This window comes from Lithobates pipiens, unplaced genomic scaffold (assembly GCF_037356315.1).
Source record: "Lithobates pipiens isolate NorthernLeopardFrog02 unplaced genomic scaffold, aLitPip1_a1.2 Scaffold_16, whole genome shotgun sequence".
NCBI lineage: Eukaryota > Metazoa > Chordata > Amphibia > Anura > Ranidae > Lithobates > Lithobates pipiens.
In genome coordinates this window covers 177728739-177756195 of record NW_027507748.1, presented here as the reverse complement: position 1 = coordinate 177756195, position 27457 = coordinate 177728739, and the positions used below count along the sequence as shown (strand labels likewise).

The following is a 27457-nucleotide window of genomic DNA, read 5'->3' as shown; positions in this document are numbered from 1 at the left end:
ATACAGCTCACTTCCTGTTTCTTGTCTGGTCATTAGCCTAGGCTTATGACACCACGCACAGCTCTCTCTCTCACTCTCCTGAGGCCGCATACACACGCGGGGACTGTTCGCTCAACTTTGTCCGCTGAACAGTGTTTCAGCGGACAGTCCGCTCGTGTGTGGGCTTTCAGCGGACAGTTTCAGCGGACAGTCTGCTGAACAAAGTTTTTCGGAAATTCGGAAAAACTGTCCGCTGAAACTTTGTTTCAGCGAACAGTCCCCTCGTGTGTAGGCTTGTTCGTCAAACTAAGTTCCGCGCATGCTCAGAAAGGATTTACACGCCGAAGTTTGCATTGCAGTGTATAGGACGTCGTTTTCTAGTCCCGTCGTACGTGCCGTTCACGTCATCGCGCACGGTTTCAGCGGACTGTTCGTTCGTCGTGTGTGGCCAAGTCCGTCCATGCTAATTTTGAGCGGACTGTCCGCTGAAACTGTTTGACGGACAAAGTTGAGCGAACAGTCCCCGCGTGTGTACGCGGCCTGAGAGTTTTTACAGGATGGGAGGGGGGGGTGAGTCATAATAGGGCCAATGAAAGCTGCAGGACTGCACAGCTGGAGTTGTGCTTTTGTGTGCCTGTGTATATCCAGAAATTGAACAGGCAGCAGCTTCAGCTGCCCCTATTAAAATGGCTGCAGCCAGACTTAGTGGAGGAAGATTTCTGCAGCATATTTGGCAAGTACAGAATCACAATATATATAAAATAATATGCAAAGTGATTCGAGGGAAGCTTCAGAATGGCAAAGATGTTTTTATTACAAATTATGTGAGCAGACTGCAGTTCCTCTTTAATGACAGGCTGCTAGAAAACCCTTCGTTACCCTTGGTATCCACTTCCTTCTTCACACTGCGTGAACTCCTTGTACAGATGTCTTCACACCTCAATGTGTTTAATGACCCAAGCTGTAAAATATATGTGTTGATTACTCACATTACACCCCTTTAGTAACTTTAGACCAGGCAAAGGCAAAGTTTCAAACATTTTATTTGAAGAATAAATTAACATGATGACAATGGCAATTGACACTCCAAGATAAAGTGCAAACATTCCCTAACATCCTAGTCCATAAGTATAGGCTTGTGGCTGCTCTGGCATACCTGTTCAAGCAAAGTCAATGTCTGGAATCTAGCTCTGGCAAGACACAGGTCATTCTGACTCCAGCAATGGCACCAGGCAGTGCATCCCTCTCTGAAATACCCCCCCCCCCCCCCAGGGATCTGGACTATCGTCCCTTTTATAGCACAAAAAACCTGCCAAGAAAAAGCCGGGAGTGTAGTAGTAGCAGCAGTAGCAGTAACCTCTACCTGACTACACACCTACCCCTTAAATTCAAGCCATCCCGGCTGCGTGACCCCAATATTATTCACTTGCAGGTAATTACAACATACCAGTATGGCAACATCAATAAAATAAACAGAACTTTTGTAGGTGGACAGAACTCAGATGGCCAGTACTCAGCAAAAATAGGCAACTTTAAAACATAATAGTCCAGGGCTGGTAGTGAAACAACTTCTTATGTGATGGGGTGAGTACCCCCGATTCTGTGAATCACCGGAAAGCAACTGTCTGGCTTAAGAATCGCAACATGGTCCATGAAAATATGTCACCCCATGTTGTAAAACTCGTACAGGCAGTGGAACTTTGCCTCAAAGGGTTTATTTTGTTGTTTGACAGTTCTCCGGTGTTGATTCGGTGTTGATCAGCTGATAACTTCCTCTGCTCTCTGCTTGTGCTGTACTCTTATCAGTTTGGGTTGTTTCAAGCCATCTCTGAGCACTACAAAACCCTTCCACCTATGTTTGGGAGAAGAGGATAGGGAGGTGCTCTGTAGTCCTGTCCTAGAGTGACAGAAGAGGAAGATCAGGGCTAGTCTGTGCAAAACCATTGCACGGTGCTGGAAAGTATGGCAAGTCTTTTTTTTTTTTAAACAAAAAACTTTTGAATCACTTTAGGAACAGGGATTTACTATGGTGCAGATGCATTAATGCATGTATCTTTGTGCATTTATCATTGGGCCTGCTTAACTCACCTAAAGCAGAACGCCAGCCAAAAAAAAAAAAAAAAAGATAAAAATGAATTGTCTATTAAAACATAAAATAACAAAACCCACATTTGCTGAAATATATACCTTCAATCCAGAGATTTCCCCGTAGTACTTTTTCTGCCACTAGAAGTTCTGTGTCTGGCTAGCATCATCCAAGCCTCTTCCCATGAGCCCTGGTCGTCCTGCCCCAACCTGTGACTGTAAAGTGAAAAAAAGAAGCAGCACCATGATAACCTTGTGGGTAGGTGGAGAGTGTGAGGAAGGCAAAAAACACACAGAATCTAAGTGCAGCAACAGGAATATATTGTAACAGAGGTCCAGTAGTACACAGCAGAGGCAGTGGGAAGGCAACCCAGCCAGGAGCGCTCATAAGTTGCAACAGAGATGAAACAGTAGACCAAAGACTAGAGGTGCCGACAGCGTCTGTCTTGAGGAGTTAAATGCAGCCTGACCGGTCCAAACCCAGATGGGAAGGCTTTCAGGAAGGATGGTATGTCCCTGCATTTTTCCTACTCTGGAACCTTTCCCAGATGCTAAGCACTGTCCCTGAAAGATGGGTTTTCTTTCCCTACATTGCCACTCGCAAAAATGTGCACCAAATCCGGTAGCCTGGATGTTAAATAGACCCCTGAAGTCACATGGGCCAGTATCCAATTGGATGGCTGCCTCACCGTGACCAAGGGAACCATAGAGAAACTAGGTTCCCCTTGACTTTCTCTTCCACCTGCACTCTGCTGCAAAGGAGCACCATTTTTCAAGGACTTCTTGTACTCCTAGAACATCTGCAGAATCTTGTTCCTCTCTATCTTAGGCAAATTTGGCAGAACAATTGCCACTCAACAAGCATTGTCACAGCAGGTTGCGGTGTAGTCACCTGTTAATTTGGTTGGGACCCTCTGAGATCACATCATACATTGGTGTTAAAGGGAAGTCCGTGTTTCTGTACCCGATAGGGGGTGCACTCCCACTTAGGATCCAGCTAACTACCTCTTTTGCCCTTGGTGTTCTGCATCAACACCTGGTTCCCCGGTCACAATGGCAGCTCCTCTAGGGCAGAATCCTTGGCCAAGTCCTTGTGTCTATCAAGCACCACCTGGTTGACTGTCTGTAATTGGTCCCAGTGTTCTTGTACCCAAGTGCTGGTCATGTGGGATGTAGAGCACTCAGGGAAGCCCAGCAAGTGTGGCCTGTGGATTGATGTACCATGTTATTGTAGGCTCACACTACATCCCCCACATGCTTGTGCCATCGGTCTCTATGACCTTTTTCAAGAGTCCATTGCCAAAGGATGGTAACAGGCGGTATGCAAATTCCATATACCACTGAGGCAGCACAGTTCAGACATGATCAGTGACTCAAACTTGGGGCCTTGGTCTGAGGGTATAAGTTTGGGACAACCATATGGTTGGACCATGTGTTCCCAAAACAATTTAGTCATGGTGGGGGCCATCTAGTCCTTGGTGGGGACGACCACAGTGCACTTGGTGAAGTGGTCAACAAGGACCAGAACATAACAATACCCTGAGGGGGAGCTGGAGATCTTCAGGAAGTCCACTGTAACCAGCTCAAAGGGCTTGGAAGAGGTAATGGGGACCTACTAAATATTATGCAAGTGGTCATATTGTTATGATGGGTGATCACAATGGCATGGCTGATTGGAGTATATATATATATATATATATATATATATATATATATATATATATATATATTATTATTATTATTATTATTATTATTATTATTCAGGATTTATATAGCGCCAACACTTTGTGCAGCGCTTTAATATATATATATATATATATATATATATATATATATATATATATAAAAAAATTTTTTTTACAGTAAGTGAATATAAATTTAGAAGGAAGTAAATGGGGATTGCACAATATTTCAGCCATACGAGAAAATTAGATTATGTGTTCAGATGTGTAATGTTCAGGCTGTGAGTTAATATCTCTACGTACAGCTCAAAGGTGTTCAAAGTGACCTTTCACACACAAGACATTTGTATTTGGCTAATAGTTTCATTTTAAACTGTGAGCCAGCAGTCTTTTTTAACTATAGTTAAACAATTTCCAACAATTTACATGCCAGGGAGCTTCCTCTTTATAAACTTAGCTATTGCCGTTACTGCATTACTGCTGGTTAGATGTTGGAAAATCTACATTCTTCAATGTAGCGCCCATAAACATATACTGGACAACTATCTATATCTGAAACTCCTCCCAGGCTAAACACAGCTGAAAAGAGCAGACAGTCTTCAGATACCTTGTAAGTAAAATGTACCTCTCATTTCCATGATTAGAGCTGCATACAAATCTGACACCCATAGGTATAGAGCCTCAAGGGCTAGAAAATGTATCTAAAGCCAAAACGTTGTTTTTGGTGATGAATAGAGCGTGAACGTGTTTAGATTTTTCTTGTTGTCTGTGTCCTCGTTAGAAAAACTCGCTATTTGTCCTAGTGACCTTTCTCACAGAGAGATAGCAAAGGGAACTAACAAATATTGCAGCTGTTGCCTCAATAGGAATAGAGGGAGAAATCCTAACGTTAGAGAGATTTCCTTTCACTTACTGTTCTGTCTCTTAGAAAGGAAGTGAAAGGAAATCTCATCAATTCGTTTTTAACCATTCAGTACATAATCGCACATGTCTAGCGCTAGCCAGAGTGTTCTGGCGGGGAAACGTCCCCCTGTAAGAACACAATAGTTCAGTGGGGGGAAATCACTGTACTATCCTGAAAACATGACCTGTTGGGGCACCTTGAGGACTGGAGTTGAGAAACACTGTTCTATCTTTCATTTTTTCCACTCTTTTTTTTAGAAAATTAAAATTTATAAGCTATATGCACTGCAGTTAAGACAACGTTTGCACTATAAACAAAAAAAAACACCGTAAATTTTGAAAAAATATATATTTTTTTTACTTTCTGTTATAAAACAACAAAAAAAAATGTATTTCTTCATAAACTGAGGTCAATATGTATGTATTCTTCTACATATTTTTGGTAAAAAAAAAAATCACAATAAGCGAATATTGGTTAGTTTGCATTATAGCGTCTATAAACTATGGTATATATACTAGAATTTTTTTTTTTTTTACTAGTAATGGTGGCGATCAAGCAACTTGTGGCAGGACTGTGATAGTATGGAGGGCAGTCTGACACTAACTGACACTTTGTGGGAACCAGTGACACTAATACAGTGATCAGTGCTGTACTAATGACCCTGGCTGGAAAGGGGTTAATATCTGGGACGATCAAAGGGTTAAATGTGTGCCAAACCTGTGTTTATGTGTGTTGCTTTTACTAAAGCATGTGATGGTTTTTCTTACCTGCTTTGGAGGAAAACAAAAACTGCAACATCCCCACTGACAGGACAGAGCTCTGTATTGTTTACACTCACAGAGCTTTGCCCTGTGTTCTGCCTCCTCTCTGATCAGCAGGCACCGACAGTAATCCATTGGCCGGCGTCTGCTGATCAGCTTGTGCTGTGACTAATCACAGCACAGCAGGCGAACGTGCACACTCCCTTAGGATCCACTGGCTCCACCTGGTGGGGAAAAACAATACGCCACACAATTGGATACTTAACCAGAAATATTGTTTACTTAAAATGGTTACAGCAATTGTACTGTCATCCCAAAATAGGACGACAGCACAATATATTTCAATATAACAAAGTATAACAGATGTATATAAATGTATTTATATGAACCTGGGAGCTCCCCTTCCTTTAAAGGCTATACGTGAGGCCTCACTTAAAAGTACTTTAATCCGGGGTTTTCGTTTCTTCGCTAGTTCAAGTCACTCCTTTGTATTTGCATTTCAAAGTAAGGTGGAAGTTTAAGCTGAAATGCTCCTGATGTAATTCCAGTAACTTATTTCGGTGGCTCTGCTACGCCTACGTGGAACTGCAGATTCCAGGGTGGCCTGTAAGTGAGTCTAACTGTGTGCAAAAAGTTAACAAACGATGGGCCGTAGCCCGCTCACCAACTGAATCAGAGTTCCGCGTTATCACTTTGGTCTGGTGACTGTGCCTTGTCCTTCCATCAGCTAGGCCAGATGCTCTGTACCGCTCAGCCAAATCGATCTGATTCTCAGATTCTCTACCGAGTGTCTTTGGACCTTCAAAATCTGGCTACCATCTTTCAGGCTCCATCAGGTTACCTCACAAGCACGAACAGTCTGGCACTCCATAATAGCTGTTAGCCACTGCCTCTCGGGACACCCCTCCACAGATCCACTCAGGCCGGTAACGTGGTCCCAAGAGACCTAAGATGGCCGCTCTAGTCCCTTTTATTTCCTACCCAGCATGCACTGCGTAAGAGAGTGTTCATGGGTAGGTCACACACGGACTCCTGGGTAACAAGGTCAATCTTCAGAATCCAAACAGTCACTTCCTGTACAAGTCTCCAGGTTGTTCTGAGGTGTGATAAACAGGTGCGTTACCCATAATTGGACACTAGATGGCTCTAGTACGAAACCACAGTAATGTCCACATACCTCATATTAAAGCATGCATAATCACATCAGTTAGCAAGGATGTCAGCGCTACAGACATATACAAAGATTCCACGTTGATCCCAACCAAAAGGACTTCACCAGTGAAGGCCAACTCATTGATCTTGTTTAAGACATCACCTGTGTCTCGCACATAGGAAGGTAATCATTTTACCAGATCTTTAATGAGAGACTCTATATACTTGCCCACCTTCTCTAGGGTGCCCCTTATTGCTGATCAGCGTCTGCTGATCAGCTTGTGCTGTGACTAATCACAGCACAGCAGGCGAACGTGCACACTCCCTACTCAGAAGTGCTGGATCACATACTAGGTATGTGATCTGGCACAGGAGAGAGCCACTCTGCAGTTACAAAAAGCATGCTTTGAACTGTTTAGTACTAGAGGACAATCTTGAAAATCAACTAAACAGACTTGTATGGTATGAATGAATGAACAGGTGCTGTAAAGAGTTAATTGAGTTGGTTTACTAAAAGCAAATACACTGTTCACTTTGCAAATGAAGTAAATGTGATTAATCCTCATTTTGCAAAGAATACCCAATCACTTTCAAGGAAAAAAAAAAGCATTTTTGCTTGCACGTGAAAGGATAATGGAAACAGAGCTTCACTTCATTCACTAATCTCTGAGGATAATTCCCTTGCAGAGTGTAACTGGAATTGCAAAGTGAACAGTTTATTTGCTTTTAAGAAATCAATCCCAATCAAGCAAAATCACGTCTAATAGATTGATGAGGAAATGGCAATTTTCTGGCCATATCGCAAGAAGCATGCCTAGAGAGAAGCTATGCAATGTTGTGGAAGCACAAGATAAAGAAAGGGTGAAGAACATAGTGGGTGGATGACATCCACGTGTAAAAATGTGTGTGTGTGTGGGGGGGGGGGGGCGCAGATTAGAATACTGAAATCGCTGAGCAGCAAATTATATCACCTGTGATGTATTTCAGTTATCTTGCAAACCTGGCCTGTTAGTGGGTCCGGAGAACCATTTCCCTATACCAGTGATGGCGAATCTTGGCACCCCAGATGTTTTGGAACTACATTTCCCGTGATGCTCATGCACTCAGCAGTGTAGTTGAGCATCATGGTAAATGTAGTGCCAAAACATCTGGGGTGCCATGGTTCGCCATCACTGCCCTATACCAATGGTCATCAACCCTCTTCCTAGACTTTTGGGTAAACAGTCCTCAAATTAGCATGCTAAAGCCCTATAACCAAATGGAGACACCTAGTTGCCACCTTTTTTTACCCACCCTCTAAAGACAAAGGGGCAATCGTAACGTTTGGCGTAACGTTTGGCTTTGATATACTAATAAAGGCAGGAAAAACTAGTTCTTTTAATGCCGCGTACACACTTAGCCGACTATCCGGCAGACTTAGTCCGGCGGACTTCCCGCCGGAGTGTCTGCCGGACTTTCCGAACGGGCTACTTGCCCACACACGGCACTTTTTCAGCGGACTAATACGGCGTACTAAGTCCGCCGTACTATCTGCCGTACTTTTGAAATGAACGGACTCGCCCACACACGCAGAGGAAAGTCCGCTCATTTTGAGCGCGTCTCCAGGTAGGCGGGGCCCGCGAAGGAGACGTCGCTGGCCCCGCCACCTGGTATGGGCTTAAAGGGGAACTCCAACGCTGGTCTTCTGTCGCCGCCGCCGCCTTCTGTTCTTCTCTTCTTCTCTTCAGATGTTGCCTCGTCGCATCCTCCGCTCACAATGGCACCGACGCGCGGCGACTTATATAGGGACATCACCGGATGATGTCCCCGTCCATTATGGTGTCACAGTCGCGTCGGTGCCATTGTGAGCGGAGGATGCGACGAGGCAACATTTGAAGAGAAGAAGAGAAGAAAAGAAGAACAGAAGGCGGCGGGGGGGCGACAGAAGACCGGGCCACCGCCTGTAAAAGAGCTAGAAGAAGGCATGGTGGCCCAGCAGAAGAACCGAAGAGGGGGACAAGAACCCCGAAGTCGGAAGAAGAGGGCGGCGTCGAGGAAGAAAGCCGGGCTCCTCCGCTAGTAAAAGAGCTAGAAGAAGATAGCGGAGGAGTCCGGCGAGAAGACCCCCGAAGATGGAAGATCCCCGGAGCTGTGCAATAAACTATTTTAACCCTTGTGTGTTGTGTTTTTTTTTTTACTTTTTTTTACAGGTGAATGGGTAGGGGTACATTGTTCCCCATACTCATTCACATAGGGTGGGGGGCCCCTTATTAAAGGGGACTCCCGGAATCCCAATAAGCCCCCCGCCCGCAGACCCCGACAACCAACGGCCAGGGTTGTCAGGAAGAGGCCCTTGTCCTCATCAACATGGGGACAAGGTGCTTTTGGGGTGGGGGGGCCACGCGCCCCCCCTTCCCCAAGGCGCCCCCCCATGTTGAGGGCACGCAGCCTGGTAGGCTCAGGAGGGGGGGGCGCTTGCTCGTCCCCCCCTTTCCTGGCCGGCCAGGTAGCGTGCTCGGACAAGGGTCTGATGTGGACCAGGGGGGGACCCCCACGCCGATTTTTTTCGGCGTTGGGGTTCCCCTTTAAGTCCATACCAGGTGACAGGGCCGGCGACGCATCCTTCGCGGGCCCCGCCTACCTGGAGACGTGCTCAAAATGAGCGGACTTTTCTCCGGGCGGGAAAAGTCCGCTCATTTCAAAAGTGCGGCGGACTGGCATACACACGGCCGGATTGTCCGCCGAAATGCAAGTCCGGCGGGAAGATTGGAGTGCAAAACTACTTTCTAAGTCCACCGTACTTTCGGGTAAAAAAAAGTCTGCCGGAGGCTACACACGGGGGGATTGTCCAGCGGACTTGAGTTTGCCGGACTTTTCCACCCGATTGTTTGATCGTGTGTACGCGGCATAAGAAACAGGAGGCAACTGTGTCCTCAGGGCCCACTGACAAGCCAGGTTTGCAAGATAAATGAAATACATCACAGGTAATATAATTTGCTGCTCGGTGATTGCAGTATTCTAGTCTGCATCTCCACAAGGTAATACATAAAACCTTGCCTGTTAGTGGGCCCAGAGGACAGGCTTGATGACCACTGCCCTATACCATCAAGCAATACAACTTCTGCCCCATGGAAGACATACCCAAGGAACCAAAGGCAAAAGTCCAGCAATCATAAACTGGCAAGATATCTAACTAGCAAGTACATCCAATATTACCACTCTCCATAGTCAGCCTCCAGTCAAGATCTCCTAATCAAGTCTCTAGTCAAGCCTTCCCTCAAGTCTCTCCCCCATCAAGTCTCAAGTCCAGCTTTCTTCATTCTTCAAGTGGCCCTGCTCTATCATTATTATACCAGTTCCCTCCATTTGGCTTATGACACAATCATAACTTTCTCAAGAAAGGATGGAACTCTATTCTTACTTTGCTATGATGCTTATCCCATATTAATTATGATTGACCTGATGTCTACAGCATATATACGTTTGTTTAGACTTCCTAGACTTTTGGCTAAACAGTCCTCAAATTAGCATGCTAAAGCCCTATAACCAAATGGAAACACCTAGTCGCCACCTTTTTTCACCCACCCTCTAAAGACAAAGGGGCAATCTCACAACATTTTTACAATGCCTAACGTTTGGCTTTGATATACTAATGAAGGCAGGAAAAACTAGTTCTTTTAAGAAACAGGAGGCAATCTTGTCCCGTATAGCAGTGGTCATCAACCCTATCCTCAGGGCCCACTAACAGGCCAGGTTTACAAGATAACTGAAATACATCACAGGTGATATAATTTGCTGCTCAGTGATTGCAGTATTCTAGTCTACATCTCCCCAAGGTAATAATACATAAAACCTGGCCTGTTAGTGGGCCCTGAGGACGGGGTTGATGACCACTGCCATATAGTATACAAACATACTTTAGAAGAGCTATGTTGATAGTCATCTCACTATGTATTCCCACATATATTTCCTATAAATATATATTTTATTGGGTATTGCCAATCCTTACACATGAAATGACAATCAGCCACAGCAAGGTTCCAAGTGTGAAGTTCTCCATATACCGCAAGTAGTCATGCTAGTGCTACTGGTAAGTGTGGGAGTCTCAGGAAGGTGGAGGGGGTTATGGTAACACTGCTTGTCTACTGTCCACAGTGCCATCACAATGCCATGATACCAATAACATTTTCATCTTTTCACCTTTTAAAAGAATTATGCTACATTTCCAGCTCAGATCTTATTACTAGAGTTATGTCACTTTACCAGTAGGAGCAAGCTACCATTTTACCAAAATCAAATTGCTATTATGTTATTAGACAGGTACTACATCCTTTAGATACTGTAGTTGTATGCCAAGGTTGTTGAGCTCACAACCTTACACAATATATCTTAATCTCAGTGCAACAAGCAGGAGTTATTATACCACATAACAGAAATAGTATTTTCCGTCATACATCTTATGCTTAGATCAAATTCAACAGTATAGTAAATAAGTATTCTGATATATGGGAACATATTTAAACCATTAGTGCATTTCTGCATTGTACCACTTCTAATATCCAAATTGGTATTGCTGGAATATTTTTATACCTTCTACAAAGACCTAGCCATTGTTTTTCCTTATCACATATCACATGGATTGTAAACAGAAGCCTTATATGGATTCTTCAATCAGGCTGCACCTAATATTCACTTGCTGGGTGTAGTACACAAAGATGAGCTCTGGTGTGTTCGCCTAGCCCACTTGACTCTCATAGTGACACTGACAGTAGTGTGCAGCATCACACATGATGATGACATTTCACGGACACGACACGCCCCCTCCTGAGTCACAGTGACAGTCTCTCTCCATGCCAGGTGGTCCCTTTGGTCCACTCCAGTCCAAACAGCACTAACAGTCCCGCTCCCGGCTTGCCTTGCTCCTATACCCTGACTAAACACGAGAGTCTGCTCAACTCCCCTGTGCCATGACATCACAAGACACACTCAGGCACCATCAAACACACTGTAATAGGCACGTGGATGGTCTTGGCCGGCTTCAAGCATCACAGCTATATTTTTGACTGCCATTCTTTTCCAGTCCCTGGCATTTACTGGCAGGAGAAAAGTGCCTGTTTTTTACTGGCTGCCAGTAAAAATACTGACAGTTGGCAACACTGGTCTAGAACTAACTGAACTCCTGTGATCCATAGGAGAAGTAAAGCCAAAAAAGCTTTAGCTGTACTTCTCCCTTAACCTAGCTAACAAGTGGTGACGGTTCATTGGATGCTTATTGGTTTCCTTCAGCAGTATTTTTATTTGTTTCAATATTACAAAAGCACACTACTGAAGGGTTTTCTTTTGAATGGTACCAATGAACAGTGAATGCCCTACGTCAGGGATATGCAATTAGCGGACGTCTAGCTGTTGCAAAACTACAAGTCCCATCATGCCTCTGGGTGTCATGCTTGTGGCTGTCAGAGTCTTGCCATACCTCATGGGCCTAATTGCATATCCCTGTTCTATATGCTTGATATAGAAATGGGCTATAACAAATAACTTGAAACAAAAAGCAAGGGGCAGAATCGCATGACCCTGGAGGGATCATTGTAAGGCTGGGTTCACACTAATGCAAATTGGATGCAGGAGACTGTGACCTTCTCTCAATGGAGCCGCTTCACATACCTCCGGGGCAGACGTGATCTGCACTGAAAAAGGGTTCTGTGTGTATTTGGCTCCATTTCAGGCAAACATTTGGCCCTGATTCACCCCTGAAACAGAGAAGCGGGACGCATCAGACCCCCTGCTGCGAGCTGAGCTAGCGTGAACCCAACCTTAAGCTCATCACAAAGCATGTATAAAATCTTAAGATGTTAAAACAGGCTACATAACAGCTCCTCAATCCCTGTCAACTGCCCTTCCGAAAAGTGATCCAATGCAAAGTGCTCTTCAGAGGTCTGTATAAAACTGCTAGTAACATCACAGTCTCTCCCGCTGCTTCTACATCCATCTCAGACTACTCACTCCCAGTTCTCTCCAGCACGCCTCTCCCAGCTATCCCGACTGTGCCTGCCACTCACCGACACTTCATGGATCCCCCCTGGAAACTTGCCCAGTAGTATTTCCTGCTGTCCTCTCCTGCTCCTGCTCCTGCTCAGGACACCCCTTGGATTTTATGGGGCTTCTGTACAGCTCCGAGCCCCTGTCCCAAGGTCACCCCCCCCCGACTGGGGGGCTTCCTCCAAGGACCCGATAGTCTAATACTCCATCTCCAGTTCTTCCACCCGAACAACTCCTCCCCAGATGGGTTGATTCTAGTTATTTAAGGGGGCTTGCCAATCCTAAGCTCCCTAGAACACCCCAAACAGTTCCACCCTTCTTCCCCACCTTCCTTCTAGAAGCATCTAGAAGCAGAAGGGGAGGTAACCAAAGGATGAAACTAGCTGAGAGTCACCAGCCTACTATATGCCACTCCCAGCCCCACAAAATAAACAGGCCTAGCTTTCAGCTGCTGGGTGAGAGACACACATGGCCAGATTAATGGGGTGCTGGTGTGGGCTGTGCCCACCCAGATTTTAGTTCTGCCCCTTAGGCCAGCCCATTCAATGGATGTTGTGCTGGCCGGTGACTGCTAAGCTCCTTTCCCCACCCGTACTCAGGACCGGAACAAGGAGATGGGAGGCTGGAGCACTGAGAGAAGAGGCAGGGAGGAAACAGCCAGGAGGAAATGTGCTGTGTTGTACTCTCCCCACCTGTCAGAAGAGCGATCGTCTATACAGCACATGAGAATGGATCACTCTTAGATAACATTGGACTGCACACACACGCCCCCTATCCACATTTACTGCTGCTGGGAGATGGGCAGCCCTTGGAAGAGATAGGGGACTTTGTGTGTGCATGCAGTCCAATACAATCTAAGACTCATGTGCTGCATAGACGAGCGCTCTTCTGACACAACACAGTGCACCTCCTCCTGGCTTTTTAGTGGCTTTCCCCTGTAAGTTGGGAGAGGGGTGTGTGTGGTTATCTGTGCTGGGAAGTGTAATAGGGATTTGGGGAGGGGGATATGTGCTAGAAGGAAGAATGGGGGGTATGTGATAGGAGGAGGGTCGGGGGGGTTTTAGCCAGGAGAGGTGGAGCATAGATTTGCGCTGGGAGGGGAGATTTGAACTGAGAGTTGGGGAACATGTGCATTATTGTTTGGGGAGAATTTTGGCTTCCAGACAGAATTAATGTTTTTATGTATGATGGAATGTTTGTGTCCACTAATAATGATATTCATGTATTATTAATAAAAATATAATTTTGATATTTTTGCAGGGGGAGCTGTCAGGTAGGCTGTATGGGCGTTGCATTGTGGGCGCATGGGCATTGCCCCCCCTGACACCTCCGCCGCCCTCCCTATTCATGTGCCCGGCCCCTTTCAGGATGCCGGACACATGAAATACGATGGCGGGGATAGGCGGGGGGGTGTGTATTTTGAAGCACGTGATTAGAGCCAGAGGCTCTAATAGGCTTCAAAATAGGGTGGGCTCAGGGCGCAGAGCATTGTGTCCCGGTACCCCCCTGTTGTGTGGCATAGCGAATAAATTTTCGCTATTTTCACACTAACGTTCCTCCCTGCCAAGGCAGGTCAGTGAGACCTGTCTCCCGATTGGCCAAAGCATTAGGCAATCCTATTGGATACCTAACGCTTTGGTGGAAGAGCAGACATGGCGGAGGAAGCCTGAGGAGCCGAGTGGACACAGGAGCCGCAACCCCCGCTTCCCGCCGCTGCACAAGAGGAGGAGAGCCCCGTCACTCCAGGAGAGGAGCATAGCCCAGCCACACGAGCGGTAAGTGCCGCCGGACCAGCCATGTGGGGGGGTTAGTGAAGTGACAGCCGGGGGACGCACCTGGCTGCATTTGATGGGCACAAGTGGCTGCATTTGATGGGCACAAGTGGTAGCATTTGATGGGCACAATGGCTTCATTTGATGGGCACAATGGATGTATTTGATGGGGCTGCAATTGATGGGGGGTTCAGTATTTTTCAGTTTGTTTAGTAGAGTAGAGTTGCTGGGCCTCTCCAAAGTTCGTACAACCCCCGGAACACTTTAGAATCCTCCTTCCAGTTATTGTGCCTCGAACTAGCCAGTTTCGAGGCTCGGAAACGGATGGATCCGCACCCCAGACCATGACGACCCCTGGGGGCTGGTCAGGAGGACCAGGACCACGGATTCCGCAACAACTTCTGGACCGGAACCCAGAACCACGTGACTTCGGCACCTTAAGTACCCTCTCCCGGAATACATAGTGAGACAGATGCACCCACTGATTGGCTCCGAGAGAGATTGATACCCAATGCGTCCAATCAGACTGCGTTCTAAGGGCTCTCACAGGTGTACAACCCTACCTATGACCAGGCAGAACTTCTATACAGCCCCGCCAAACTGATGCTAAAGCATAATTTAGAACCATTAACCCAAAAACTCAACTACAGTTTTGGTCAAAAACTAAATTTAAATACATAGAGTGTACTTAGGAGTACCGGCGCTACAGGTTAATGAACTTAAAAGACCAATGATGGTGGTAAAAAGTACAAGTGAGCTAGAGAGACGTGTGAGGGAAGCCAGTGCTCCTCCAGAAATTAAGGATGAGCCCAAGTACCACAAGTAAAAAGGGAGAAGAAGGCTTAGTACAAAGAACAGAAGGACCCTGTTTAGATTTAAGGAATTGCATATGTGGAAATGTACCTTGAAAAAGAATTGGGACTACGTGGCTGACAGCTGACAAAGAGGTGTCCCGATCAACAGTACGGGCTCATATTTCCTGAAACAAAGGGGGGCAGGGTTATGTGGCAGTAACAGGTCCAGTCATAGTGTAAATAGTTGTAGAAAGGGTAGGGTTTGCACATATGCAGAGTGGTGAGTCCAGAGTATTATGAGCGGAGAAAACAGTTTTTATGGCTTTCTCCGGATTTTGATATTCCCAGATTGGGCTCTGAAGTTTGGAGAAGAGAAGATCTCCAACCCAGTGTCCAGGTCTTGCTGAAGACAAGCAGAGTGTGTGTCCAGGTGCACACAGCCCTTAGCATGATAGACTGGGGCAAAGCTCAGGACTCCCATTTGGAGAGAGGTGTGTGCTCTTGTTAGACAGAAGTGCTGTTAGACAGAACTCCATGATGAAAGAGCAAAATTATATGCCCATAGGACTGGGAGAGTAGAGATGGCTAAGCAAAGGACAGGTCAAGGACATCTGTATGAGTTCAGAGGACTGAGAGAGCCTGGGGTGTCAGGAGAACCACTATCGAGAGATAAAGATGTGGGCTGTGCAGCAGGGTGCTGCATCTATGAGGCTGAGAGCCAGGAGAGCCCAAATAGCCAGGAAAGCTGGGTAGGATGGCCCGAGGGACCGGTGAAAGGAGCAGTGATGCTGCTGAACAGAGAACAAGGTGGCTTGGTATTTTATGTTATGTTTTGCTGATGAAAATCCTCTGCTTGGGTAACTGTTTCAGTGGGCTAAAGGAAAAAAAAACTGAAGAGCTCAAGCTGCCGTGTATTGAACCGGCCAATTCAGCCCAACATTTGGCCCATGTGTACTAGCATACCTCCCAACATTTTGAGATGAGAATGAGGGACACCTACTAACAAATGTATGTAGGCATAGGACACGCCCACTGCCACACCCCCTTAAAGGAGAATTAATTAAAAAAAAGGTTAATTAAATCAACAAGTGATATTTTTTTACCACTACTATTTCTTTATACCGTATATACTCGAGTATAGGCCGACCCGAATATAAGCCGAGGCCCCCAATTTACCCCCAAAAAAACTGGCAAACTTATTGACTCGTGTATAAGCCGAGGGTGAGACATGCCTGTCCATCCCTGTGTGTGTGTCCGTCCCTGTGTGTCCGTCCATCCCTGTGTGTGTGTGTGTCCATCCATCCATCCATCCCTGTGTGTGTGTGTGTCCATCCATCCATCCATCCCTGTGTGTGTGTGTGTCCATCCATCCATCCATCCCTGTGTGTGTGTGTCTCCATCCATCCATCCATCCCTGTGTGTGTGTGTCTCCATCCATCCATCCATCCCTGTGTGTGTGTGTCTCCATCCATCCATCCCTGTGTGTGTGTGTCCATGTGTGTGTGTCTGTGTGTGTGTGTCCGTGTGTGTGTGTGTGTGTGTGTGTGTGTGTGTGTGTCCAGCCTACCTGTGTCCCGAGCCTCCGTCCCGTGCCTTGCCTCCTTGCCTCCGTCCCGTGCCGTGCCTTGCCTCCTTGCCTCCGTCCCGTGCCGTGCCATGCCTTGCCTCCTTGCCTCCGTCCCGTGTCGTGTCGTGCCGTGCCGTGCCTTGCCTCCGTCCCGTCCCGTGCCGTGCCTTGCCTTGCCTCCGTCCCGTGCCTTGCCAGGATCGCCTCGGCGGCCATTCTAAAATTCAAAAGCCCCGCCTCCGCCTCCGCCTGTGATAGGCGGAACACTGAATTTCCCAGCAGCCTGTGTTCCGCCTATCACCGATATCGTCTCATCCTCGTACTACGGACGAGGATGAGACGATGTCCGTGATAGGCGGAACACAGGCTGCTGGGAAATTCAGTGTTCCGCCTATCACAGGCGGAGGCGGAGAAGGAGGCGCGGCTTTCAAATTGTAGTATGTCCGCCGTCTGTCTGCTCGATACGCTGATCGAGCAGTCAGACGGCGATGACTCGAGTATAAGCCGAGGGGGGCACTTTCAGCCTCAAAAAAGAGGCTGAAAATCTCGGCTTATACTCGAGTATATACGGTATTTGCTTTTAAAATTTACAGATACAGCAATTTAGAAATTGGATGAAAGGTTTAGCACTGGGAAACCCTTTTTGAAAGCTATAAAGTGCATTTTATATACAGCTATATAGATCAGACCAAAATGAGGGACAAATGAGGAGGAAAGAGGGAGAGAGGGTCAGAGGGACAGAAGGTCATTGCTCCAAATTCAGGACAATTGGGAGCTATGTGTACTAGGCTTTAGTATTTTTCTACTTCAAAGACCAGGCCATTGTTTTTCCTTATCCAATCAGGCTGCACTCCATATGCATTTTCTAAAGGAACCAGTTAGGGTGCATTATATTAGCCACTGTACAGAAAGGATTTAATGAATTGTTAGAAAGCTGTATTGTCTCTTTGTCCTGGGACACACAGGCACTCACTATGAACAGATCCCAAGCTGAGAGGTAAGGTAACTCCATACTTTACTCCTTACTGTACTGTAAATATGCTTTGGTTTGCAGTGGTAGATATCATGCAACCCACCGTACTTTTATACTATACATTGGGGGTTATTTACTAAAGAAAAATTCACTTTGCACTGAAAGTGCACTTGGAAGATCCAAGGGGGACATGCAAGGAAAATAAGAAACAACATTTTAGCTTGCACATGATTGGATGATGAAATCAGCAGAGCTTCCACTCATTTCAGATCTACCCCCTAGATTTAGAGCGACTGCACTTCCAAGTGCACTTGCAGTGCAAAAAGTGGAGTTGCCTTTCGTAAATAACCCCCAATTGTGTTGTAAATACTGTTTAGCGTGTTAATTATAAATTTTACGTGACCCTATCAATAAATGTATATTGCCTATTGAACTACTTTTATCTAAAAGCCTGTACACACGATCAGAGAATTGTATGAAAAATACTGATTTCTAAGCAATCGTACGATAATCTGATCGTTAGTAAGTACACAGCTTTCGAGAGCCGATCAGGACAATTTGTGCAAAATTATCAGTTGAATACTAGATGATATGATTTTCGTTTACCGTATATACTCGAGTATAAGCCGAGATTTTCAGCCTCTTTTTTGAGGCTGAAAGTGCCCCCCTCGGCTTATACTCGAGTCATCGCTGTCTGCCCGCTCGATCAGCGTGTCGAGCAGACAGACAGCGGCCATTCTGATTCAAAAGCCGCGCCTCCGGCTCCGCCTTCGCCTGTGATAGGCGGAACACTGAATTTCCCAGCAGCCTGTGTTCCGCCTATCACGGACGTCGTATCATCCTCGTACTACGGACGAGGATGATACGACGTCTGTGATAGGCGGAACACAGGCTGCTGGGAAATTCAGTGTTCCGCCTATCACAGGCGAAGGAGGAGGCGCGGCTTTTGAATTTTACAATGGCCGCCGACGAAGAGGGCACGGGACGGAGGCAAGGCAAGGCACGGCACGGGACGGGACGGGACGGGACGAAGGCAAGGCACGACACGGGACGGAGGCTCGGGACAAAGGCTCGGGACACAGGTAGGCTGGACACACACACACACACACACACACACACACACACACACACACACACACACACGGATGGATGGATGGATACACACACACACACGGATGGATGGATGGATGGATACACACACACACAGGGATGGATGGATGGATGGAGACACACACACACAGGGATGGATGGATGGATGGATGGAGACACACACACACAGGGATGGATGGATGGATGGATGGAGACACACACACACAGGGATGGATGGATGGATGGACACACACAGGGATGGATGGACGGACACACAGGGATGGACGGACACACAGGGACGGACGGACACACAGGGATGGATGGACACACACACAGGGATGGACAGGCATGTCTCACCCTCGGCTTATACACGAGTCAATAAGTTTGCCAGTTTTTTTGGGGGTAAATTGGGGGCCTCGGCTTATATTCGGGTCGGCCTATACTCGAGTATATACGGTAATCAGTACAGTTTTTGTCCAAAAATACAATGCAATACATTACATCACTTTCTGATTTTTATTCTGTTGTACGAGAATTTGCTTAACTATAGTAACCTCATAATATTCATTTTCAATACGGAGACTAGCATGCAAAAAAAAAACAGACGATCATGAGCCCGATAATCTCATCATGTGTACCAGGCATAAGAATCCCCAGATCTAGCTGTATTCATGTACTGTGAATACTCCTATAGTGATTGGAGTGTATTCGCTATACACTTAACCTGGTGAACAAGTATTTTCATCAGCTCAAACAGTGTTGAGAATAAAATCTGGGTCATAATAATTCAACCTCAATTTCCACTGTTCAAATTTGATAAAAATGTTGTGAATTTCATGTTGATAGATGTTTTCCCCCATTCATCATGTCTTTGTTCACCCTTTGACTCTGACTCATAGCAGCCATTGGGGGTTATTTACGAAAAGGCAAATCCATTTTACACTACAAGTGCAAACTACAAGTGGAAAGTGCACTTGAAATTCCACTGAAAGTGCCCTTGGAAGTGCAGTCACTGAGGAGTAGATCTGAAATGAGGGGAAGCTCTGCTGATTTTATCATCCAATCACGTGCAAGCTAAAATGCTGTTTTTTATTTTCCTTGCATGTCCCCCTCGGATCTACAGCGACTTTACTTCCAAGTGCACTTGTAGTGCAAAGTGGATTTTTCTTTCATAAATAACCCCCAATGAGTTGTAGGGAAGCCAAAGCAGGCCATAGACGAGTACAAAAACTAACGATCTGTCAAATGGAAATCAAAATTGTTGTTCAATTTTTCATCCGATTGTGCCATCATTTTTTGGGGAGTTTCTTCATCTGATGCAATGTATTTTGACCTATTGGCTTGAAATAATAAAAATAATAACACTGGGGGTTATTTACGAAAGGCAAATCCACTTTGTACTGAAAGTGCACTTGGAAGCGCAGTCGCTGTAAATCTGAGGGGTAGATCTGAAATGAGTGGAAGCTCTGCTGATTTTATCATCCAATCATGTGCAAGCTAAAATGCTGTTTTTTATTTTCCTTGCATGTCCCCCTCGGATCTACAGTAGGGTTGCCACCTGTCCGGGATTCACCCAGACAGTTCGGGTTTGGAATCATGCGTCCAGGTTTCAGACTGCCTAAAACCTGGACACATTATTCAGACCAGACTAGGGCTTCCAGATACATCTGGAGCTCAACATCCATCCCTGTTTGTGACCAAAGCCTTCCTCCTTCTCTCTCCTGCCTCTGAGTGAGTAAACAAAGGCAATTCAGGGTTGTCACAGTACCCTTTGCATCAGAGTTCCTCTTTACACCAGAGGTTGCAGTGTTTCCCCTTACATCAGAGTTCTTAGTGTTCCCCCTTAAATCAGGGTTCCCAGAGCATCCCTTATGTTAGAGTCCCCAGAGTTCTCCCTAACATCAGAGTCTGCAGAGTCTCTCCTTACAGTGAAAGGGAACTTTGCAAATTCAGTTGTATAAGGGGAACTCTGTAGACTCTGATGCAAAGGGGGACTCTTGTTATTAACTTCATATGATTAGAAATGCAATTTAATAGCGAAATATATGTATAGTTTATACCAGGGGTCTCTGGAGGGCCGTAGTTTGGAGATTCCCTGGTTTATACTATTAAAAAAAATAGCTGTGTGCCCCTAAAGTGTTCAGGTTTGACTTGAAGAAACTGTGGCGACCCTAATCTACAGAGACTTTACTTCAAAGTGCACTTGTAGTGCAAAGTGGATTTTCCTTTAGTAAATAACCCCACCGAGTTTATTATGTTGAATAGCTTTGCTTCACACCCTTCTAGCACCATCTGTCTGAGTTCCTTGTGATAAGAAGGCTGTAATACACAATGGGGGTTATTTACTAAAGGAAGATCCACTTTGCACTGCAAGTGCACTTGGAAGTAAAGTCGCTGTAGATCCGAGGGGGAAATGCAAGTAAAATAAAAAACAGCATTTTTTCTTGAACATGATTGGGTGATAAAATCAGCAGAGCTTCCACTCATTTCAGATCTACCCCTTAGATTTAGAGCGACTGCACTTCCAAGTGCACTTTCAGTGCAAAGTGGATTTGCATTTCCTAAATAACCCCCAAAATGTTAAATTTGCTTGTCCCCGTGATTGCAGGAAAGAAATTTGCTGCGTGTATGGCCGGTCTAAGTCCCCAGCCCCCCTCCTTAACCTCCCTGGCGGTATTTCCGAGTCTGGCTCGGGGTGAGATTTATAAGCGGTATTCCCGGACTCGGGATCGCATCGCTGGATTCATGGAGGGGTTTACTTACCTTGTTCCCTGGATTCAGCAATGTCCCCCAGCTGTATGAGCGAGCCGTCCTCCGCTCGATTTGTCACATCGCTGGGCTCCGTTCCCTGCAAGCATTGCGAAGCATGGGGACAGAGTTTGGCGCCAAATTCAAAAAGTAAAATACACAGTATAGATAAAAAGTGTCCGTTTACATCAAAAGTGGTTACAGACCAAAAAGCGATAATAAATTAGAATGACTCGCAGAATTGAGTGATAGTGGTTGTGGGGAAATTCATCATCAAACACTAAAAGTAATGACAGCGACAATTCTGCAACTCAGCACATTTCAGTGTTTTTGACTTGATTACATTATTGAATAATTTTTATTATTATTATATTATTATTTGTTATAATTATTTATAGTTATTTATTTCATTATATCTATATTCTATCTATCTATCTATCTATCTATATATATATATATATATATATATATATATATATATATATATATATATATATATATATATATATTATAATTAATGATTTCATATTTCAAATTTTATCATACCCGGGATGTCTATTAGACTCTGGTTTGGACAGATTTAAGTGAATTATTTCCAAGAATTACAGGCCTACAATATAAAACGCCAAATTTCCATGCAAAATAATTATACCACTTTCAGCACCTAAAATCAGAAATAATCATACTGCCGGGGAGGTTAAAGTGGTTCTAAAGGCTAAAGGTTTTTACCCTAATGTATGCTCTGCTTTTTTCTCCTGCTGCTGTTAGTCAAATCCAGGTAGCAGATGCAGTGGGCTTGCTCCCGAGCTGCCTATAGACACACATAGTGCAGCTCAGTGTCGCTTCCCACTCTCTCCTCACTGGATTTGACTAACAGCAGCAGGAAAAAAAGGCAGAGCATACATTAAGGTAAAAACCTTTAGCCTTTAGAACCCCTTTAAAGAGGGGGCTGGGGACACGGAATGGGTTTCTCCACATTCAATTTGCATAGTAGAATATTGTGACCTGCTCTCTATGGAGCTGGTGCACACATCTCCAGTGTGAATTGCACAGGCGTCCGTCCTGTGCGTACTTTGGCCTGTTTTGGGTCCAAACTCAGCCCAAAATTCGGGCTGAAATCTGACCTGAATCAGTGAATGGAGATGCACCGGACCCCTGCTGTGAGCCCCTTCATGATCTAGTGTGATAGAATAGAGAAAGAGACGGCGCCATCTAAGTGCAGCAATAAAGTTGCTAAAATTTATTAAAAATGGTTAAAAAACACTCACATTAAATTAGTGGTGTACAGGCACATCAGGGATGTAATGTTTCATCCGTATGTCCATGGGGGCGACTCGCAGGGCTGTAAGGCAGGGTTTCAGGCATCTGACTTTATGACCGATGGTTGGTGTTTTGGTCTATTCCTTGTGTTCCTCGGAATGGTCAGAGCAGACAGGGTAGTGCTGGTAGCTGTAGTGCCTTTAGTCCGATGTTCAAGGAGTCGGTGTCCTCAGGAGACGGGCTGGGCAAAGCGGCGCTTCGGAGCATGCATCCTTTGACCTAAAGCCTGATGAAGGAGCATGCATGCTCCGAAGCGCCGCTTTGCCCAGCCCGTCTCCTGAGGACACCGACTCCTTGAACATCGGACTAAAGGCACTACAGCTACCAGCACTACCCTGTCTGCTCTGACCATTCCGAGGAACACAAGGAATAGACCAAAACACCAACCATCGGTCATAAAGTCAGATGCCTGAAACCCTGCCTTACAGCCCTGCGAGTCGCCCCCATGGACATACGGATGAAACATTACATCCCTGATGTGCCTGTACACCACTAATTTAATGTGAGTGTTTTTTAACCATTTTTAATAAATTTTAGCAACTTTATTGCTGCACTTAGAGGGCGCCGTCTCTTTCTCTATTCCATTGTTTCCTAGAGCTACTTCTTGCTTTAAGACTGGCAGCCCTTTAAGGTACAGCCTGTACTGCTGATCCTCCTTATGGACCACTTTGATGATCTACAAAGACCCTGAACTTCTCTTCGAGGATACTGGTGTGTGGATATACCCAAAACTCACACAAAAATCGATATACTTTGGCTATATAAAGACGACCAATACATACAATCTTTATATTAACATTTTGTGATCATATTACAATATATTTTTTGGGATCCCCAGCGAGCGCCATAATACCCTCCTCTGATGATCTAGTGTGAACCCAGCCTTAGACAGTGTCCCTCCCATACAGTTAGTGCCAGATTGGCCACCACATTATCAGAGTCACACTATAAGTTGCTGATCTATATAGTGTCTGTACAGATCAGCATCTTAATCACGATCAGAACGATACTAGTGTCCCCAAAAACGCAGTTTGGTTTTTACCAAAGACATGTAGCAGAATACATTTTGGCTGAAGTTTATGAAGAAATTTGATTTTATTGGTTATGTTATATAAAAGAAAGTAGAAAATAGATTGCATTAAGGTGAAAAACCTTGAGGGTTTGCAACCACTTTAAAGTAGCATAGTGCTGAAGAGCAAAAAATGCCTTGATCATGAAAGGGGTAACCTTTACAGGGGTCAAGTCATTAAACTAATTTCATCTTTGAAAATGTCAAATTCCCTGCAGTAGATTGGATAAATCACACAGGTTCACCACTTACAGGCAAGTACAGGGCACCTTCCAGGCATATTATTTAATGGAATTTTGCATTTTTAGTGTTTCGTGTTAAGCATTGATAAAATCACTGCTCCTCACGAAACTAAATTCTTTTAAACAAATGTTTGCTTTGGTACATGTTCCCCAGGGCAGTGCCTGGAATCCCATGCCATTTGTTTGACAACCCCCTTGCCTCTTAGCCTAGAAATGGGCATTACCTTTTGTTGCACTCCTCTCCCATTGACTTCAATGGGGTTCGGATTCAGCATCCAAACATTAGTCGTGTTTGCTAAGCCCTGCTTGAGCCAAACCCAGGTATGTTCAGCTCATCACTGGTCCTCAATCTTCTGGGTTGAATGATGGTCAAAACTTAGACTTCCACTTTAATCCAGTAATCCAGTAACACTTGCAATGTGCATTCTTTTTCAGGAATGTCATGGACACTTTGCCATTTCTACTTTACTTTCTCCTTATTTGTTCATATCCAACAAATGGTCACAAGCCCAACATTTTATTGATCATGGCCGATGATCTTGGAATTGGCGACATAGGATGCTTTGGGAATAACACAATAAGGTAACAGTTACTTGACCATTTATTAGGATAGTGATGTTGTTTTGTCTTCCATGAAAGGAAATACAGTTTTGTTGTCTCTTCTACCAAATTTCTATTCTTTTGCCTGAAAATACTTTGGTACATTTTATTAATTTATGAAGGTATAGGCACAGTTTTAAAGTGTTCCTAAAGGCATCGTTTTCTCTGTGTTGAGGTAAAAAAAAAAAAAAAAAACTTCTAATCATATGATTAGCCCCCTAACCCCTTCAATACTTACCTGGCTCCTCTTTTGATCCAGCATTGTGCCTGTCTGCAACAGCGCTGCTCTCTCTACCTGTATTCATGGGGCACAGAGGCAGCAGAGGGAGCACTGCTGTCAATCAAATCCTGTAAGGATGGAGCAGGGGACTGGGCTGAGCTGTGCTGTGTGTGTCTATAGATGCACACAGTTCAGCTTGGCAGCGCGACTTCACAAGTTCCCCCATAGCACATAGCTTGCTATGGGGGCACTCAGAGAAGAGAAGGAGCAGACAGGGCTGGCCAGAAGAGGAGGTAGGAGGCCGCTCTGTGCAATACCATTGCACAGAGCAGGTAAGTAGAACATTGTTATTATTTAAATTAAATAAAAAATATGCCTTTACAACCACTTAAACCTTCAGAAAATGAATTATACAGTAAATATAGAATCCTGATCTATACACCCCTTTCAGTGTTGTGGCCTGCCTGGATCTGGTCAGTGTGTTAAGTTTGCAACACTGTGCTTCTGCTTTCAGATGCTGAATATTTGAATGGGGAAAACACTGGTTTATTTTACATTTCTTAGTTTATTTGTTCTTATTTCAGGTATGAGTTACTAATTTAGGCATTGTAATTTTCAGGACTCCTAACATTGACAGATTAGCAGAGGAAGGTGTGAAACTTACGCATCATATTGCTGCAGGCGCTTTATGCTCCCCAAGTAGATCAGCCTTTCTGACTGGTCGATATCCTATAAGAACAGGTAATATATTGGTAAATGCATCAGAATATTTGGTATTTGGAACATTTGCATATATAAAATAAACATGCATTTTTATTATTCTAACAAGAATGCGTATTAGGGCAAATGATCAGACACAGGGTAGCTTTAAAATGAATTTTACTAAGTAGGTGCATTGCAGGGGTAACAATACAAACAGGGTCAGAAATGCAAAAGGAGTATGTTATCAGTATAGAACCAAGTTAAACAGCCCATGTAGAAAATAGGAGCTCCTAAGAAATTCCTCTCTTAAAGAGGAAGTAAACCCTGATGGGTTTACTTCATCTTTGATTCCCTGCAAAGGTAAAGCATAATGGACTACTATGCATCGCATAGTAGTCCATTATGTGTCACTTACCTGACACAGGAGCCAGCGAAGTCACCGCTGTCCCCTGTAGTCCGGAGCCTCCATCTTCTTGGTGGGTCTCGCTGCTCCGGCGCCGCCACTCACGGCATATCGGCATTAACTGCGGCTCGCTCAGTGCACCTCGTGCCGCTGTCTGCGGCGCATGCGCCATAGACAGCGGTGCCTGTCTTTCAGCAAATATCTCCTAAACCGTGTAGGTTTAGGAGATATTTCTTGGACCTACAGGCAAGCCTTAATCTAAGCTCACCTGTAGGTCAAAGTGGTTTGTAAGGGTTTACAACCACTTTAAGCCCCATACCCACTATTAGATTTTCTGCAGATTTTTGTCTTCAGATTTACCAAAACCATGAAGTGCAAGGGCCTGCCTGATTGCATACAAATTGAAACTCCTAAGGTTTGACCTCATATTATATGGTTTTAGTAAATCTGAGTATGGGGCTTCAGACCCCTTTCACACTGGTAGCGGGCCACATTAGCGGTAAAGCACCGCTAGTTTTAGGGCAAATGTTCTAGCAGCTCTTTACCACCATTACTGGCTGCTGAAGAAAGGGTTAAATGCACCCGAAAGGAACTACTGCCGAAGCGCTTTGCATGCGCTTCAGCAGCAGTACCCATTTATTTCAATGGTCAGGGGCCACAGAGCACGTATACATTATTCCTAATCTGCTCCAAAGATGCCGGATCCAGGACTTTTTCTAACGTCCTGCAAGCGCAACGCTCCAGTGTGAAAGCACTCCGGCTCTCACACTGGGGCTGCAAGGGAGGCGTTTTTCTGGCACTTTATGGGCACTATTTTTAGCCCTTTAGCACCTGAAAAATGCCTCCAGTGTGAAAGGGGTTAACTGAATAAGGACACTAGGTAGCAGTCCCTGTGAAACTCTATAGCACAGTCTTTGTGAAACTCTACAACAGGGATATGCAATTAGCGGACCTCCAGATGTTGCTAAACTACAAGTCCCATCATGCCTCTGGGTGTCATGCTTGTGGCTATCAGAGTCTTGCTATGCCTCATGGGACTTGTAGTTTTGCAACAGCTAGAGGTCCGCTAATTGCATATCCCTGCTCTACAAGGACATAATATAGAGAGGAGCTGCTACAGCAATGATCAGTACAGTAAACTGCAAAAACATCTACTTGGATATATTTTCACAGGGCTACTGCCTGGCTGGGACTGGCTACACTAGGACAACCAATGTAGCACTGCACACCTGGCTGCAATTTACATGCCCAGCCACATCTGCCTCATCAGCTGTGGTCTCTCTGAGCTGCTTAGACGACTTTCACACCAAGCCGCCCATAGCGTCGCATTTTGGCCGCTTGCTGGGCGCTTTTACCACCCGCAATTTCAATGGGGAG

The 27457-nt window shown here is 45.2% G+C and overlaps 1 protein-coding gene and 1 long non-coding RNA gene across 2 annotated transcripts in view; one reads left to right on the top strand and one right to left on the bottom strand.

Moving 5' to 3' along the window:
- Nucleotides 1-756: 756 nt before the first annotated feature.
- Nucleotides 757-2283, bottom strand: LOC143984290 (uncharacterized). The gene is made up of 2 exons (XR_013274774.1): nt 2167-2283; nt 757-940 (listed from the first exon to the last, which is right to left on the bottom strand). It is a non-coding gene; the product is annotated as an uncharacterized LOC143984290 (long non-coding RNA).
- Nucleotides 2284-4109: 1826 nt separating this feature from the next.
- Nucleotides 4110-27457, top strand: part of LOC143982248 (arylsulfatase D-like) — a 48630-nt gene continuing 25282 nt past the window's right edge. Inside the window, exons 1-3 of the mRNA XM_077480813.1 lie at nt 4110-4356; nt 24591-24737; nt 25595-25716. Of these exons, the coding sequence (XP_077336939.1) occupies nt 24598-24737; nt 25595-25716 (262 nt within the window). The 5' untranslated portion in view covers nt 4110-4356; nt 24591-24597. The remainder of the gene's footprint in view (nt 4357-24590; nt 24738-25594; nt 25717-27457) is intronic.